The 15,274-nt window shown below is 45.0% G+C and overlaps 2 protein-coding genes across 4 annotated transcripts; one reads left to right on the top strand and one right to left on the bottom strand.

Moving 5' to 3' along the window:
- The first annotated feature begins 1,734 nt into the window (after window positions 1-1,734).
- Window positions 1,735-10,441, top strand: LOC6542962 (sodium/potassium-transporting ATPase subunit beta-1). Its single transcript, XM_001970036.3, has 4 exons — window positions 1,735-2,355; window positions 8,701-8,958; window positions 9,026-9,285; window positions 9,357-10,441. The coding sequence occupies exons 1-4, from the start codon at window positions 2,223-2,225 to the stop codon at window positions 9,633-9,635; spliced, it is 930 nt and encodes a 309-aa protein (XP_001970072.1). The 5' UTR covers window positions 1,735-2,222; the 3' UTR covers window positions 9,636-10,441.
- A 108-nt stretch (window positions 10,442-10,549) lies between these two features.
- Window positions 10,550-15,119, bottom strand: LOC6542522 (uncharacterized protein KIAA0513). 3 transcript variants are annotated; one of them, XM_026979651.1, is made up of 8 exons: window positions 14,816-15,119; window positions 14,253-14,703; window positions 13,134-13,197; window positions 12,957-13,070; window positions 11,582-12,893; window positions 11,414-11,508; window positions 11,275-11,352; window positions 10,560-11,213 (listed from the first exon to the last, which is right to left on the bottom strand). In XM_026979651.1, exons 2-7 carry the CDS (start codon window positions 14,445-14,447, stop codon window positions 11,276-11,278), a joined length of 1,857 nt encoding a protein of 618 aa, XP_026835452.1. In that variant the 5' UTR covers window positions 14,448-14,703; window positions 14,816-15,119; the 3' UTR covers window positions 10,560-11,213; window position 11,275. The 3 variants fall into 3 exon arrangements, with proteins under 3 accessions (XP_015014494.1, XP_026835452.1, XP_001970071.1); XM_015159008.2 differs by having other exon boundaries at window positions 10,550-11,213; window positions 14,253-15,119; XM_001970035.3 differs by having other exon boundaries at window positions 10,560-11,210; window positions 14,253-15,119.
- Between the last annotated feature and the right edge of the window lie 155 nt (window positions 15,120-15,274).

Below are 15,274 nucleotides of genomic sequence, written 5' to 3'. Positions count from 1 at the left end.
TACTACTTTTATTGTAGGCCCGTAATTGCATTGGCAGTTATTAAACAGTGTGATTAAACACCTCTCGTCTGAGAACCCAATAAACCGAGATGCAAAAATTGCGTCCACCATTGAGTGCCTCCATAATGCCGCCGTTTTCAAGTGTAATTTAATCAACTTGTGATGATTCCAACGCTGGAGCACCGAGATACAAGAACATAATGCCGTGGCCATTTATCCATGCATCTCCATGCCCACAATCAGCAGCAACAGTCCAAGAATGAGGAAAATTGGCAATGGCAACCCATTGTTGGGGGAGTTGGGCTCAAGGGGCATGGGGCAAGGGGCAAGGGGTTGCCATGCAGGAGGAAGTGCACATTTAAGGGAATTAATCAACTCGAAAGTACTTGACACTTGGCAACGCTTTATACACTCGACAAAAGGTCCTTTTGATTGTGCAGCATAAGTATATCCATAAGTATATCCTCTACAGTCTACCTTTTTGCTCTTTTTAATATTCGTAAGACATTAGCTATTATTAGCATTATTTTTCAGCATTTAAGAAAGTGAGTATCAGTTAAGTTTTCACAGTGCAGCATTAGCATTATCCAGATGCTGATGACGACGAACCATAGGAATGGCAAAGAAAGTTTTCCCGCTTTCCGCGTGGAAATTTCCGAAGCCCTGAGCACCAAAAAAACTGATCCAACCGTTTGGGGAGAGCGTGGAAAAGCAAAACAAAGCGGAGTACAACACGCCAGCATAATGAGAGCAGCAATGGTGGTGGAGAGCGTTTGTTAATGGGGAGGGGGCGTGGGTGGAGTATGTAGTGGAGCCAATGTACTCAACTCTCCGCGCATGTCAATGGGAGAGTGGGAGAACGGGAGATAGCGAGAGAGACTTGTGCTAGTGTGCGTGTGATTTTCTTTGTGCTTTGTATTTTAATATTTATAAAGCAGGAGCGCATCGCATTCTCAGAGGGTGGAGTGGGGCCCCGGCCCCACTGCCTGTGAATGCAAAACACTTAGCTGCATTGGCAAAAATTGCATGGCCCAAGCAACTACCCCCGGGTGTGTTGTTGTCTGGCCGCTGTCTGCACTCAATCATTTATTCTATTTGCGTAGCCAGCGAGGGAGATGGAGCAAGATAGAGAGAACATTAAGGTAAAACACACACGAAACCCCAAGCTCACACACACACATACACACCTTAGCCACATAACCTCCCCCCTCGCCCAGCGCTTTTGCTTTGGCCTTTTTCATGTTGCTTGGCAAAGTGTCGAATACGTTCAACAGCTGTCGACGTCACACTGCAAGAATACGGTCTTTTTTGGGGCATGTTTTGGTCAGACAGATTACATCTGAGAGTTTAAACAAAGACGCCAGGCAACATTGCGGATGAGTAATATTCTGTGGGTATCGCTTGCAACCGAATTCGATTCAAGTTACTTATAACAACAAATAAAATGAGAAACCAATGCATTTTTAGACTGTTTAAAATCGGAAATAATATTGAAGTACCCAAATTTCAAATATTTGGAGTCTATTTGGTCGGAAAATGACTGCTTTCTTTCTTATTATTTTATTTTACTATTTGACCGAAAACGTACCCCGCTTCTCTCAGTGCTACATCACTCTTATCTTGAAGCTTTTGTCGCGAGAACGCACGAGATAGAGAGAATGAGAGAGAAAGAGCGAGGCGCGAAGTGTGCCTGTGTGAGTGTTGAGGGGCGAAGAACACTGGCGCTGAGTTTCCGCTTTGCTGGGTGACTTGGGGCTGCGTTCGGTTAGTTGGTGATCTTTCGCCGAGAGCGCAACACGCAGCACGCATAGCCATTCGCAGTCGCAGGAAGCAGGGAAACCAAGAGTTGGCACCAACTTCTCGTGGCTCCCAGCCCGTTTGTGTGTGCTTCTGATTCGGCTTCTTTCGCGGCCCAAAATCGGTTCTAACTCATTTTCTTAACTTTAAGACAAATCGAGCAGTCGAGGCGCAAATAGTTGCATAATTACACGCTTTTCAAAAATATTCAAGAGTGCTGCGAGTGCGAAAATAAATGAGAATTCAGTTTCGAGTCTGCTGAATCATCGCATATACACAGCACAACGTATACATAAATCAGTTTTCGTAGCCTTCGTGCCGTCCACGTCATCAACGAAAAATATAAGCCAAATTTTCGAATCGAATCGAATCGAATCGAATACTGAATAGCTAACCGTAAACAAGTGCGAAAGAACAGCGCCGAAATGTCAAAGAATAACGGAAAGGGCGCCAAAGGCGAATTCGAATTCCCACAGCCAGCGAAGAAGCAAACCTTCTCCCAAATGATCTACGATCCCCAGGACGGCACCTTCTTCGGACGCACCGGCAAAAATTGGAGTAAGTTCTTTTCAACTCTATTGAATAACATCAAATTGAATGTCTGAATAAGGTTTCAGAACTAAGTTCAAACAAAAAGAAATGAGAAAAACAACTGTAAGTCATTTCTAATCCGTGAACAACCAATCCATAAAGTCGGTTTGTGGTTTTCAAATACATACTTTCAACAGAATTCATGATTTGAGCGCATCAAAATTGTAGAAACGAAATTGTAATCGTAATACGAAATATATTGAACAGTTACTAAGTTATAGTTGTAGTTAAAAAGCTGGTTCCCAAATTTCAATGCAATAACCCGACTTATACGCACTCTGTAGGAATCTGCACGAAAGAGCTCCGAAAAGCCCCTCTAATGAGATATCTGCATCCACTCCACGCTCGCTCTCCACATAGAGACAAAAATGCGATTGTTTATTGTATATAACCAGACACTTGTCCGTCATATGGTAATGGAAACTATATATGGGGAGCGTGTGGTAGTATTTACAGGCTTATCAGTCGATTTGGCGAGTCATAGTGTGGGAAGCGGGTTGAGGTGGAGAATCGGCTACGAAGATCTCGAAAATGTTTAGTCAACGCCATAAAATAGATAAACTCATTACGAGACAACCTGATGAAGTGGGATTTCTTAAAGCAGCCATAAAAGTATTATTAAGAAATATAATCACCTTGAGCAACCGTTGGCAACGTGATAGAGGCTAAGTAAAAAGAGTCTAGAAAGTTTTAGAATCGAGCATAATCGAACATATGCTCACCTAGCTTCACACGTTCGATCTACTAAATTGTTGAATTACCTTTTTAATTATGCTAGCATATTTCAACGTTAATGGGAATTCTTGATTTTCCGAATTTGACACGGATCCACGTTCGCAAGGGAGGGAATTTGAGGAAAACGTGAGGGATGAGGAGTGCGAGGTTATGAGTAAAGCACTTCGCTTTTATCGCCTATAATATTTGCCTTCTTATAATGGGTTCTGTAAACGAATTCAAGGTTTCGCACAGAGAGGCATAGTGAGATTTAACGCTCTCACGATATCAATATACAAATATATATTTCAAAAATATGTCGATCGTAGAACAAACTGCTGAAACACTACAAATTTAAAATAGTGTTTAGCAATTTTCTGGGTACTTCGCTTATCGGTAGCTCGCTGAGAAGTTCCCTTGACGTCATTTGTTTGCATTTAATTAAGTTGGCCAAGTTACCTTCGAGTTTATCGAAATGTTTAAATTGATGTATAATGTATTTACCTCTGCGCCAAAGGTGTCCCCCGGAAAGCTCTAATAGCCTTTTATGCTAATTCCGACATTTTATACTAATTCTCAGCCCAATCGGCAAAGAACTTAAGAACTATTGACACACCTGCTACAGACGACATATGGCGGTATTTAATAGACAAAATGTAAAACTATTTGCTTAAGTGAATATACAGTGGGTAAAGTGTTTGGCCTTCAGCTAATTCCTATCATTAGGGACAGCTCGCAGTGCATGTCCTTTGGTTTTTCACTGTCTAATGCTAATGCTAGGTAATTTCAGCCATGTGCAGGACATTAGGGGGAAAAATAAATGACAACGACCCCATAAACAATGTAAAGCAGTGTGCCAGAATTCAAAACGGGCCAAAAGCGAGCAAAACACACAACAGATCGAAAAACTGAGTTTGATCTACGATCGCCATCCGATTAATTCTGATTTTAAATGGAGGCGAAGCATTGGACGGTTGGCTAAGCTTTGCTTTCCATTAATTAACGCAATGAGAACTTGTTTAGGTTCGTGCCGGTTGTTTTTTTTAGGTGTGGATGAACCTTCTCAGAGAACCGGTTCAGTGGGTTCATGATTACTTTTTGGTTTTCGAAATGCTTTCGCTTTGCTACACATTTTAATTCTCTACACCGCATTTAGCTTCGAAAAGTTGAATACTTACGTGCTATAATGAAAAGAGTTGTTAACATATTATCTATGATATATGTATTATGTAAGTGGGCTTTACCAAACCGAATTAATTTACACTTATCAACAAAAGTGATTTTTGACTCATTTGGATTTCTGTAATTACCGTATCAGATCGATGCAACCGCAATGCAGGAAAGCAGGAAAGGCGGGCAAATCAGTGCGCCCTAGCCAGTTTCTCAATCTGGCTCAAACCGGCTAGAACCGCTTTTCGCCGGCTACAACCGATTTCCCCATTAATCGCCCCCGCCACGCCCCCCAGTCTGCTTACATTGACATGCTGCTAACTAATTGTCACGATAGCGACAAGTCTGCGATAAAATACACAATTCAATTAAAGCGCAGGAAACGAGCCTAATTTGCTTAAGCTAATTTAGAATTAAATTAGTTTTTCGATCGTCAGTATAGATTAGATGTTATTTCTTTTTCGATCCAATACCATAGAATTGAGAAGGCTATTTTGAATTTCTTTCGTTGCTTTTTCGAAGTTCTACTTGGTATTACTTGGTTTTTCAAACATTTCGCTTAAAAATTTCGAATTTGCTTGGCTTCAGAATAAATATTTACATTCGCTTTCATAATCATTAAGTTCAGAGGCCAATGTAAACATTCTACATTTTTAGTCCATAGCCGAAGAACACGAACCAGCAAAAACTAACCAAAACCTCTTTGGTTAATCCATTTCTTGTTGTTCCTTCTGAGTAATACGGCCGTTTACAACTTGGCCAGAACGAATAAAAAGGTAAATGTTGGAGTAGCCCGTCACGCCCGCGTTTTTGCCCAAAAATAATCAGCAAACTAAACGTTTGCAATGTTTGCCGTGGGCGGGCCATCGGGGCTTCCCCTTGGTTAATATGTGAAATTAATTCACTTAAAATGCCGCAAAGTATGCTATAGGCCCCAAGCATAGAGGAGGCGAAGAGAGATGGCCAAGGATCCTGGGTGTGCTGGTGCTAGTAACAGTGTTAGTATGTGTCTGGTGTGTGTGGGTGTCTGTGTGTGTGTGGGTGTGTGTGGCTGTGTATGTGGTGGTGACGCATTGACAAAGGGTGCGGCGAACAGCAACAAATAAAGCGGCGCCACGGAGACGGCTTATTGGCAATGAGGACAAAACGGGACAGGAGTTGAAACTCACAGTGGGCATGGAGATGGGCATGGAGATGGGGATGGAGATGGAGATGGTAATGGTAATGGGGTGACGTGACCCACTCAATCTGGCTGGATGCGATTCGGGGTGGATGGTGACAGACACCAACAAGTTGCATCTTCGTCTTGTTCCGCTTCGTTTCGTTTTCCTTTCTTGGCTGGGACTTGCGGCTCGGTGGCGTCATAATTGTTGCTTCCTAGTACACAGAAATAAACTGGGTAGAGGTTTGCGTACCACTAAAAAAATAAGCAATAACAAATAAATATCTAAATGTTTTTGTAAAAAGGCGCCTTACAGTTTGAATTAAATTGTATAGGATTGTATAAGATAGAAAAAGATTTCCAGGGTAAATAAAGTGTCTTCTACTAGGACTAGGACTAAAGTGTCTTCGGCTAGGACTATGGGACAAATAGAGCAACGAAATATGGTTTATTTTCTTTTAGTCTCTTTCTATTCATGATCGTGGAACATTTGCGGACTCAAATTGTCACACACTCATTACATAATTGAGCTGTGGTTGCACATGTGCAGGCCATTAACTGATTCCCACAACTGGACGACTGGCTGGTCAAGTGTGCAAATTAAGCCACTCGGCGAGTGGTTTTTAGAGCTTGTGCTGAGGTGTCCTGGATTCTGGCCATATGTGCCGCCAGCACGTAACTTAATTATTAAGTTCCGCTGGCCTTGGTGGTTACACTTGGATGACGCCTAGAACGCAGCGAGGTTCTCAATCCTTGGTCATGCAAACCGACTAGCGTTTCCAGCACTTTTGGGTTGGGTTTCCTGGGGATGGGGATGGGAATAGGGATGGGGATGGGGATGGGGATGGGGATGGGGATGGGGATGTCCGTGGCACGGGCGGGAGTGGCGACTTTATTTGGGTCACGAGTCCTTTAAGTTTGTTTACCGCATTGGCGGATGGACGAACGGACAGGGATAAGCGAGGCCCTCTTCCACTCTGTGATTGTCCAGGGTTTTTATAGAAGCCTGGTCGCCTAGCTGCAGCAATCCGCCCCCAAGACCGGTTGCACAATGTTCGGGTGTGGGTGTGGTTGTGGGTGCCAGGTCATATAAGTAAAGTTCCGTTTATGAGTCGCATTTGCTGTTATGAATAAACTTGATAGCCCCCGCCGACATCATGTTTGACTTTTATATAAAAGTTGAGTAAGTTTTGAGCCAGGGGAAGAGGCATGTCCTTTGGTTAAATAATACTCCCTGGTCGGACACCTCATAGCACCGTATTGAGTTTGGGTCACCTCTTACACAGACAGTCTATCTCCAGGTCTCGAGATTGCTTTCGGTTGTTCGGCTATATTCTGGAACTGAAATAGGTAGAAAATCGCCTTGTATACATTGAAATTTCTCTGTTTTATAATTTATTTATTTCATGGTGTCATGGTGTCGTGAAAAAAATAATCATTTGTCATGTACATATGCCATCAAGTTTTTACTTGGTAATAAAAAGTAAATTACGAGTAACCATGATTTTACGATGTAGCCTCTAATGCAATAACGCCCCCCGGGGAGTGAAATATGAACTGATGTAATAAATATATTCATGATTTCGAATACATTCACTGCATACATAGTTCTGCCCACCATGCAATAGACATGTGAAGTGGCTTCCATACAGTATACATCTTACATTTCTGTACTAGTGGCCACTGAAGTGGAGTAAACTTATCGATTCCGGTGGGAAAGGCAATGGCGGTCCCTCATGCGGCGAAGACATAAGAATGTTTGGGGACTCTGCCGTCATGTAATCGAAAGCGTGTAGACCGCAATTCCTTACACATTAAATACTGGTGGCCTACGGCACAGGCCGCCAGGTCGACCCACCTTGCCAGGCGGCGGTTGGGATTGGCCATGGGGATGTGGCTAGGTGGTTCGGTGGTTAGGTGGTTCGGTCGACGACTGGCGTCACACCACAAGAATGCGACTGTCTGCCCCAGTATTTGTCTGTGACTGGGTTCGCTGTGGTCATTGCCAAACTCATTTCCTTGTACTTGAACGCAATTATTTCCCATTTGGTCTTGGCAACAAGCAGCCGGGCCATTTGGCGCACTCTGAAATTTTGATGAGCAACTAAAAACTCAAATATGGAAAAGTTACCAAGCGATGGCCAATGCCATTAATTACCAATTGATATCTCCTGTCATAGAACGTTCGAACTGGTCACGACCGAATATTGTCTTGTGGTTCTTTTGAAATTTTGTTTGGCTAATGCGAAAGTAAACCTGGATATATTTCACGGCAAATAGTTCAAACGTATACAGAAATATACATATCGTATATATAGGAGTTGAGTTTAGTTACTATTACATCGATTGATATATTTTAACGTGTTTAGCTGCAATGTAGTTAAATCACGGGGAAATACCATCGATTACCAACTGTAATTATTGGGCACTCAAATACGAAGGAACCCAATTGTGATTTACTGGCCGAAGTGGTTTTTAATCAACCTCTTTCCCGGTTCTTTTGAAAAGACCTCACCAAGGCCCATCGATAGCTAGGTGCCAACTGGTCAATATCCACCCCGTATCGCGTAATTTCCCCATGCCTTTGTCGCCTACTGTACCCTGCTGGTTGTCCGTGCATTGTATTCGATATTCATTCATACGATTAATTTGTTTGGAAATTTGAGCTCCAGCCGACTGACAGCGAATCGTTCGTTTGTTTCGGGCCCGCTGTCAATTTCGGTTTGTCGATGTTGGCGCTTATTTATGCAATTGCTATGGGGCTTGGCCCAGTCGGTCTCCCGATGTCCGGTGCTCTGTGTCCAGTGGCCGCATGGAAGTGGCGAACAGCCCACTGAATTCTAGCTGAGTCGTCAATGTTAATGACATTGAAATACTGAAAAACGCCGGCTCTCTGTTTATTGTCTCTGGTCGTACTTACTGCACCCGCCGTAAGCGTTCGATTATCTGCGTGCCAGTTTAGATTGCATAAGCCCTGTCCCCAATCTCTCATTTCATACCCATTCCCATTTCCTGATCCCCCTTTCATCCAGTTCCGCAGAGCCACTATGGCCCCACTTTTGCAATTGAGGAAAGCAATCAAATCTTAATCGCGTGAGATACAATCGGTACTGATTATTGGGGTTGTTCTAAATATCTTTCTATATTTTATAATGTTGGACAGCATTTTCACAGAACGGAAAATGAGGCTAATATTGAAATATTGACTATTGCAATTTATGCCATTTTGTGGATGTCATCTCATTACTTATTTTGCTTTCCCCCAGGTCAGCTGCTGCTGTTCTACACAATCTTCTACATCGTTCTGGCCGCCCTCTTCACCATCTGCATGCAGGGTCTTCTGGCCACCATCAGCGATACGGAACCCAAGTGGAAGCTGCACGACTCGCTGATAGGCACCAATCCCGGCCTGGGATTCCGTCCCTTGAGCGAGCAGACCGAGCGAGGATCGGTTATCGCCTTCGATGGCAAGAAGCCGGCCGAGAGCGATTACTGGATCGGGCTGACTGATGACTTCCTCCGGGGTGAGCTAATTTGAATTGAGTGGAATGGAGGAGGGATGTATATCAACTGGAACTTGTCACTTTGCAGAATACAACCACACCGAGGGACGGGATATGAAGCACTGCGGCTTCGGTCAGGTCCTCGATCGCACGGATGTGTGTGTAGTGAATACGGATCTGTTTGGCGGCTGCTCGAAGGCCAATAACTACGGCTACAAGACGAACCAGCCCTGCATATTCCTGAAGCTGAATAAGATCTTTGGCTGGATCCCGGATGTGTACGACGAGGGGGAGAAGAGCATGCCGGATGATCTGAAGAAGGTGATCAATGAGACGAAAAAGGAGGAGGTGAGTAGGATGCCTGTTTTGTACCTCAATCTGTACTCAAGTGCTGCCTTCCTGTACATCCCGTACTCCAGCGGCAGCAAGTCTGGGTGAGCTGCAACGGTCACTTGGGCAAGGACAAGGAGCACTTCCAGAACATTCGCTACTTCCCCAGCCAAGGGTTCCCCAGCTACTATTACCCGTTCCTGAACCAGCCGGGCTACCTCAGTCCCCTGGTGGCCGTGCAGTTCAACTCGCCGCCCAATGGTCAAATGCTGGACGTCGAGTGCCGTGCCTGGGCCAAGAACATCCGCTACAGCGGCAGTGCCCGCGATCGCCAGGGCTCAGTGACCTTCCAGATCCTCCTGGACTAAGTGCGGCGACTGGGAAGCCTGTCGCCAGCTTGTGATCGCAGCAACAAATACTAGCCGTATTCTGGGCGAGGATATGGCAACCGCGTCGGAGACCAACTACCACCTACCTTACTGAAAGAGATATACACATATGCAGATATAGACATACATATATGGAATGAGCTAGCGACCTTAGGTTTTCAAGTGTATTGTATATATTTATACGAAGGAAAGATCCGACCGTCAATTGAACTCTGAACATCTGGCCTGATATAAAAATAGAAAGTCGAAAATCTTGAAATTAAAGTTCAAATCGTACACACGCAATTGTTGTTATAGCTTTTAGCTTGTCTATTGCTATCAGTTATTATTATTAATATTTATCATATTATTTCATTATGAATTCTTGTAATTACGATCATTATTTTCTGTCAGTTGTATTTAGTTTTAATTTATAAATGTTGAAACATGCCCGAAAATTCTTTGTTTGCCGCACATCGCCTAGGCTTGTTCAATTTGTACAAAGAAGTAACTAAATAAATTATAATTGTTAAACGTATGCAAACCATGGAAAACGAAACATTTTGATCTAAGCTGAATGTCGATTATTTTTTTCGAACTGGAAAGTATTCAAGAACCTCTAAGTAGTGCAATTTTTAAAGCAACAACCGCAGTAACTAAGAAATTCCAGTCATATTTATGCGACTAACAAATCAATTTTTTTATTTATTTTAAACACATTTCATTCACACAAACAAATAAAAAGAAGTTAAGCGAATAATGTTTTTGCGTTTTATCATTTTAATAAAGAACAGAGAATATAAGAACCCACATTGTGTTTTCATTGCCTATAACTATACAGTGAAAAAAACAATGACGTGCTTTTAGGCGAGCCAAAGAAAAACTATTTAAAAAATCAAGAATTCGATATTTTTGAGTTTCGTTACTTTTATTAATTTGAATGTATTAAACAATTGCGAAATATTATCTCTTTCGTTATAAACATAGTTATAGTATAGTTATTGATCATGATTTGTAACAATTTAAACTGCGATATTTTAACTATATGCACTGCATAATTGCATAATATTTAGGTCTATATAAAGTAATCACAAAATATTATTATCACAATTTATGGATACACATACAGTATTGTTTTAAGTGCCCTCTTATCTTTCGCAGTACTGATGTTCTTGTAACTGGCTTTGATTCAAAACTTATTTTTGATATGCGATTCCAATTTGTTTAACTATGATGAAAATTGAACGATGACGTCTCTAAGAATCCCAATTTATTGACAACAATATATTATATTCGTTTTCATAGGTGTACAAAATACAAGCATTCCCAAATTCAAACATTAAATTTCAGTGTGATTTTGGAACTTACAAGCCCAGTTACAAGAATGCCTATCGCATTAATATCTTTACGGTTACACCAACGCGAGTAAAAACACCAGATTTCAGTTAAAACTTCATTGATCTGCTACTTTAGTTAGGATTAGTTTGGAGGTGTCGGCTGACTTAAGACAAAAGTTTAGCATTAGTTGAGACGAAGATTGAAACTCGATTTTGTTAGGTACTTTTACAATTGTTACTGCTGTGAACGATAGAAACAAAGAGTTAAAACATTTATTTCTAAATGGCAGCTTTTGAATCACCTCAGGCGTGTCGAGCTCCCCAAAGTTGCGTCTCATGGTACATTCGATATATATTGTCTCTGATAAGTTTGGCTTTATCTGGGTGAAATGCAATTTCATTAGCTACTGGAATACCTTAGACTACGTGAGATGCGTTTACCCTTGGATAGGTTGTTTGCCACCACGTTCTTTTTCAGGAAGTCAAGGCACAATTCCTGGGATGTTCCCAGTGAGTGCATATTGCAGGTCAATGCCCTGTAGGTAAATATGTGTTTCGTAATAAATCTAAATATTTTAACATTTTCACTTCTTCAAAAGTACTACTCACCCAAGCTGCCGAAATGCAATGTCCTCCTGGTCCCTGACCGAATGCGCCTGGGTGAGACTGGTCTTGCTGGGCCGCCGGTTGGCCGGAACGGAGCCAGTGGAGGCAGGGGCCGCCGGAGTGCCCGATTGTGGTGCCTGATGCGAGGAGCTGGAGGACGAGTCGCCGCCCTGCTTGCGCTTCGACTTGGAGGCAGGCGCATCTGTTGTTCCCGTGCCTGATCCTGCTCCTGCTCCTGCTACTGCTGCTGCTCCGCCGGCTGCCTGCCGCTGCTGCTGCTTCTGCTGGCGGCGCTTTTGGCGCCTCAACTGGCTCTGACCCCGGTGCTCCCGTTCCGCCTGCATGGCGTCGTGGAAGATGGCGTTCCAGAAGCGCGCCTGCTGCCAGATGGGCTGTTGGCGCAGCGAGGAGAAGAGGTACTCGCGATAGGGATCGCAGCCGGGCACCTCGACCTCATGGTAGAAGAGGAAACACAGGTTCATCAGTACCGCAGCCGGGCCATAATCCTCGCACTCGCTGCACTCAAACAGGGCCAAGGCAAAGTACTGGGCCAGACTGCCGAACGTGACGGAGTCGAGACGCTTGGACTTGTGGCGCTGCTCGGTGAGGAAGCGGGTGAACCACAGGCGACCGATCTCCAGACGCAGCAATACCCCAAACTCAGACTTCAGCTCCAGATCAACGGCAGCCGGCGATCCGCCAAACAGCAGAGCAGTAAAGTGCTTCATAAACTCCTTGACGGGCTCCTCGCCCGCTCGGCAATCCAGGCTGATGGAGGAGGCCCACGAGGGCACCGAGTTCTGCGACTCCGATCGGATGAAGTGCCGCCAGTCGGTGGACTCCATGCTGGGGCTGGCCAACAGCTGATCCGGCTCATCGCGCAGGCTGGTCAGAGTGCTGCTGTTGGAGGCGCGACTGCGCGACGGCAAGCGCATCGAGTTGCTTCCGCCCGCCCACTGCTGCCGTCCAGCGGATGCCGCTGCTGCCTCCGTCGGCGGCTGGACATCTATGTGCGGCGGCAGGGTGTCGCCCACCTCAGCAATCCTCTGCACATCCCGCTGCATGTCCATCTCGCTGCGACGGGCTCCTGCGATGGCCCTGGCCCTCTCATATCCGCCGGAGTGACGCGACTCTATGGAATCCGAGCGGGTGGTGCTGCTCACGTCGTGGGACCGATTGGCCATGTGCTCGGGCAGGGATATAGAGCTGCTGTCGTCGCTGCTGCTGGAGCTGCTCGAGGAGCCGGAGCTGGAGCGCAGTGGTCCACCCAGTTTGCTGGCCGCGTGACGCCCACGCGATGGCTCCAGACGTGGCCCTAAAAGAAACAATATATATACGATTCATTCTAGTGGGGTCGTGGGTTACTGCAACCACTTACGTGGTGCCAAATTGGGCTGGCGATAGCGGCCTGAGATGATCTCCTCGTGAGCTCGGCGCGCCTTCACACGTCGTCCTTCGAAGTCGATCTTGGTGTAATCAATGGTCTCGTCAACTGCGGAGTAAAAGCGTATTATATTCCACTCGTACTTGGTACTTGGCACTTTGCAGTACTCACACTTGGGTATGTCCTCGTCGTCATCGCAGTAATCAGAATCGCTGGAACTGCTGCTCAGGGTCAGCTGCACGTAAACAAAGTAAAAGGCACATTTCAAAAGAAAGTCGATCATATGCGGTGTGGAATTGTGCTTTGGAGATGTTTGTATGTATTTTGCGCCTAATTGGCTCATTATTTTGACGTATATCTGCAGGAAGTATTTTAAACAGGTTTCTATTGAAAGTACAGCTTATAGTTCTGGAACTTCAACAAGTGGGTCGCACCGTACACTTAGAGGCATATTAAAATCACTTCAAAAAGCTGCATTGATTACTTAACCCATCGCTCTGACTGATTGATAATCCAAGGCAAAAACGCTTAAGAAATATCGCGAAGGCCGCACTCCTTCGTTCTTCTTGGCTGCTGCAAACATAATTAATTTCAATCAAGGACGAGGCTGCCGAGCCCAAAGCGAGAGAAAGTCAAGTACAAGCGGAGCAGCAGAGAATGCACCCCCCTTTCGACCCATTCCAGTCCCATCCGCAGCCGGCACATGCCCCAAGCGCAGGCTGGGATTGGGCCACCCACTGAAGGTCAACCGAGTGCAGCAGCAAAGCGGAAACAGCAAGAACAAACACAACAGCACACAAAAGCATCAAAGTGTCAGTTGCTTCTGCTTTCGCAGCATAGACAGAACCCGCCCACAGTCCGCTCCCCCTCCCCCTCCCCCTCCCCCAAGCACCTCTTGTCGCGTTCATTACCAAGGCTGCCCCAACTGAGCGCTAGAGGTGTGCGTGACCCACTGTCAGGCGTGAGTCCTTGGAATATATACACAAATACAACATTGTAAGGGAACGAAAATAGAGCCCAAAATAATGGCACATTTTCCCACTGCGAAATATATTTCTCCAGAACTGAAAAAAGAATCACAACTGACCAGTTCAGTATTCAATTAAAGAGGTCACAAGGGCGTCCTTCGATATTAACTCTGTAATTTCCTAACCTCATAAAATCTAGTATAGCAGTAGTATTCCTAGTATTCCTAGTATAACTAGTATTCCTTTGCAGCTTACAGATGCAGCTCAAAAGATACTGTATCTTTCACGCTACTCACGCTGCCAGCGCTAGCTGCAGCCGTACCTTGTTCGATATTCCGTTGAGCAGCTCGTTGCTGTTGCCCAGCACGGTGAGGAACTTGGACTTGAGGGCTCCGATGCTGGGCGTCCGTTCCATGAACAGCTTGATCTTCGATCGCTCGCCGGCGAATCCGGCCGGCGGTGTTCCCGTGCCAGGCATTGCGCCCGGAGTGGGTGGCTGCGGCTTGGCGTCCACCATGTCGATGGGGTTCCTGGCCCGAATCCGCTGGAAGTACGGTGTACGATGGCTCAATGGACCTGCTGTGTGGCTAAGTGGGAGCGGCCGTGGAGCGTTGCAACTGCTGATGTTTCTGGTATCGATTTTTCAGACGCCTGCATGTCATACACACTGGGTGAAGGTGAACTTTGCACTGCAGAATTTTTGGCGCACTTCGTGTGCTTTGCAGGCGAAAAGGCAGGCTTGTGTCCTTACACTTTAAATTCGTCGCCTTTCACTACGAGTTTTCTTTGTAATATGATGCTGGGCTCTTCGGCAACTGCCAATTTATGCAACTGTTTGTTTTTGTTAAACAAACACTTGCAGCTTCTTTTGGTTTGAATATATACCTGATTGGGTCGCAGGTCTGGGACTCCTACGCTAGTATTGGGCAAAGTAATGTCAGGATAAATGTTAAATTATAAAGGCACTTCTGTATCGCTTTGAATTTTGCACGTACTGCTTGAACGCCCAACTGGGATACTACTAGTACAATCTCAATTCCCCTGGCCCACAAATACACACTCACACACACTAGCGCACGCACACGCCCCTTTTGTACACGCAATACGATGGCGGCAAGCCAACGGTAAATATTTTCCGCTGAGTTTTCCACTCGCGTCCTTCGCCTGCAGCGAACATTGCGCGAATGCAGCCGGAAAATGCTGGCCAAAACGCAGGTTTCGTTAACATTTGACGGGCTTTGCGTTCGCAGCTGTTATCGATTGTATGGAAATCTACATAATATCTACATAGGATTTTCTTCGGGAAAAGCTCGTTCGGAAAATGGCGCGCGAATTCTACACCAG

The sequence above is a fragment of the Drosophila erecta genome, unplaced genomic scaffold (assembly GCF_003286155.1).
Source record: "Drosophila erecta strain 14021-0224.00,06,07 unplaced genomic scaffold, DereRS2 tig00000055-arrow-pilon, whole genome shotgun sequence".
Classification (NCBI taxonomy): domain Eukaryota; kingdom Metazoa; phylum Arthropoda; class Insecta; order Diptera; family Drosophilidae; genus Drosophila; species Drosophila erecta.
Note: the sequence above shows the minus strand (reverse complement) of the source record. Positions and strands in the feature narration are given on the sequence as shown.

Coding starts and splice junctions, on each gene's coding strand:
- LOC6542962 (XM_001970036.3), top strand. CDS start 2,223: ATGTCAAAGAATAACGGAAAGGGCGCCAAAGGCGAATTCGAATTCCCA. Junction 2,356..8,700: donor ACGCACCGGCAAAAATTGGA/GTAAGTTCTTTT, acceptor GCTTTCCCCCAG/GTCAGCTGCTGCTGTTCTAC. Junction 9,286..9,356: donor ATGAGACGAAAAAGGAGGAG/GTGAGTAGGATG, acceptor CCCGTACTCCAG/CGGCAGCAAGTCTGGGTGAG.
- LOC6542522 (XM_015159008.2), bottom strand. CDS start 14,447: ATGGTGGACGCCAAGCCGCAGCCACCCACTCCGGGCGCAATGCCTGGC. Junction 12,894..12,956: donor CCAGCCCAATTTGGCACCAC/GTAAGTGGTTGC, acceptor TGTTTCTTTTAG/GGCCACGTCTGGAGCCATCG. Junction 11,353..11,413: donor GGCAAACAACCTATCCAAGG/GTAAACGCATCT, acceptor CATTTCACCCAG/ATAAAGCCAAACTTATCAGA.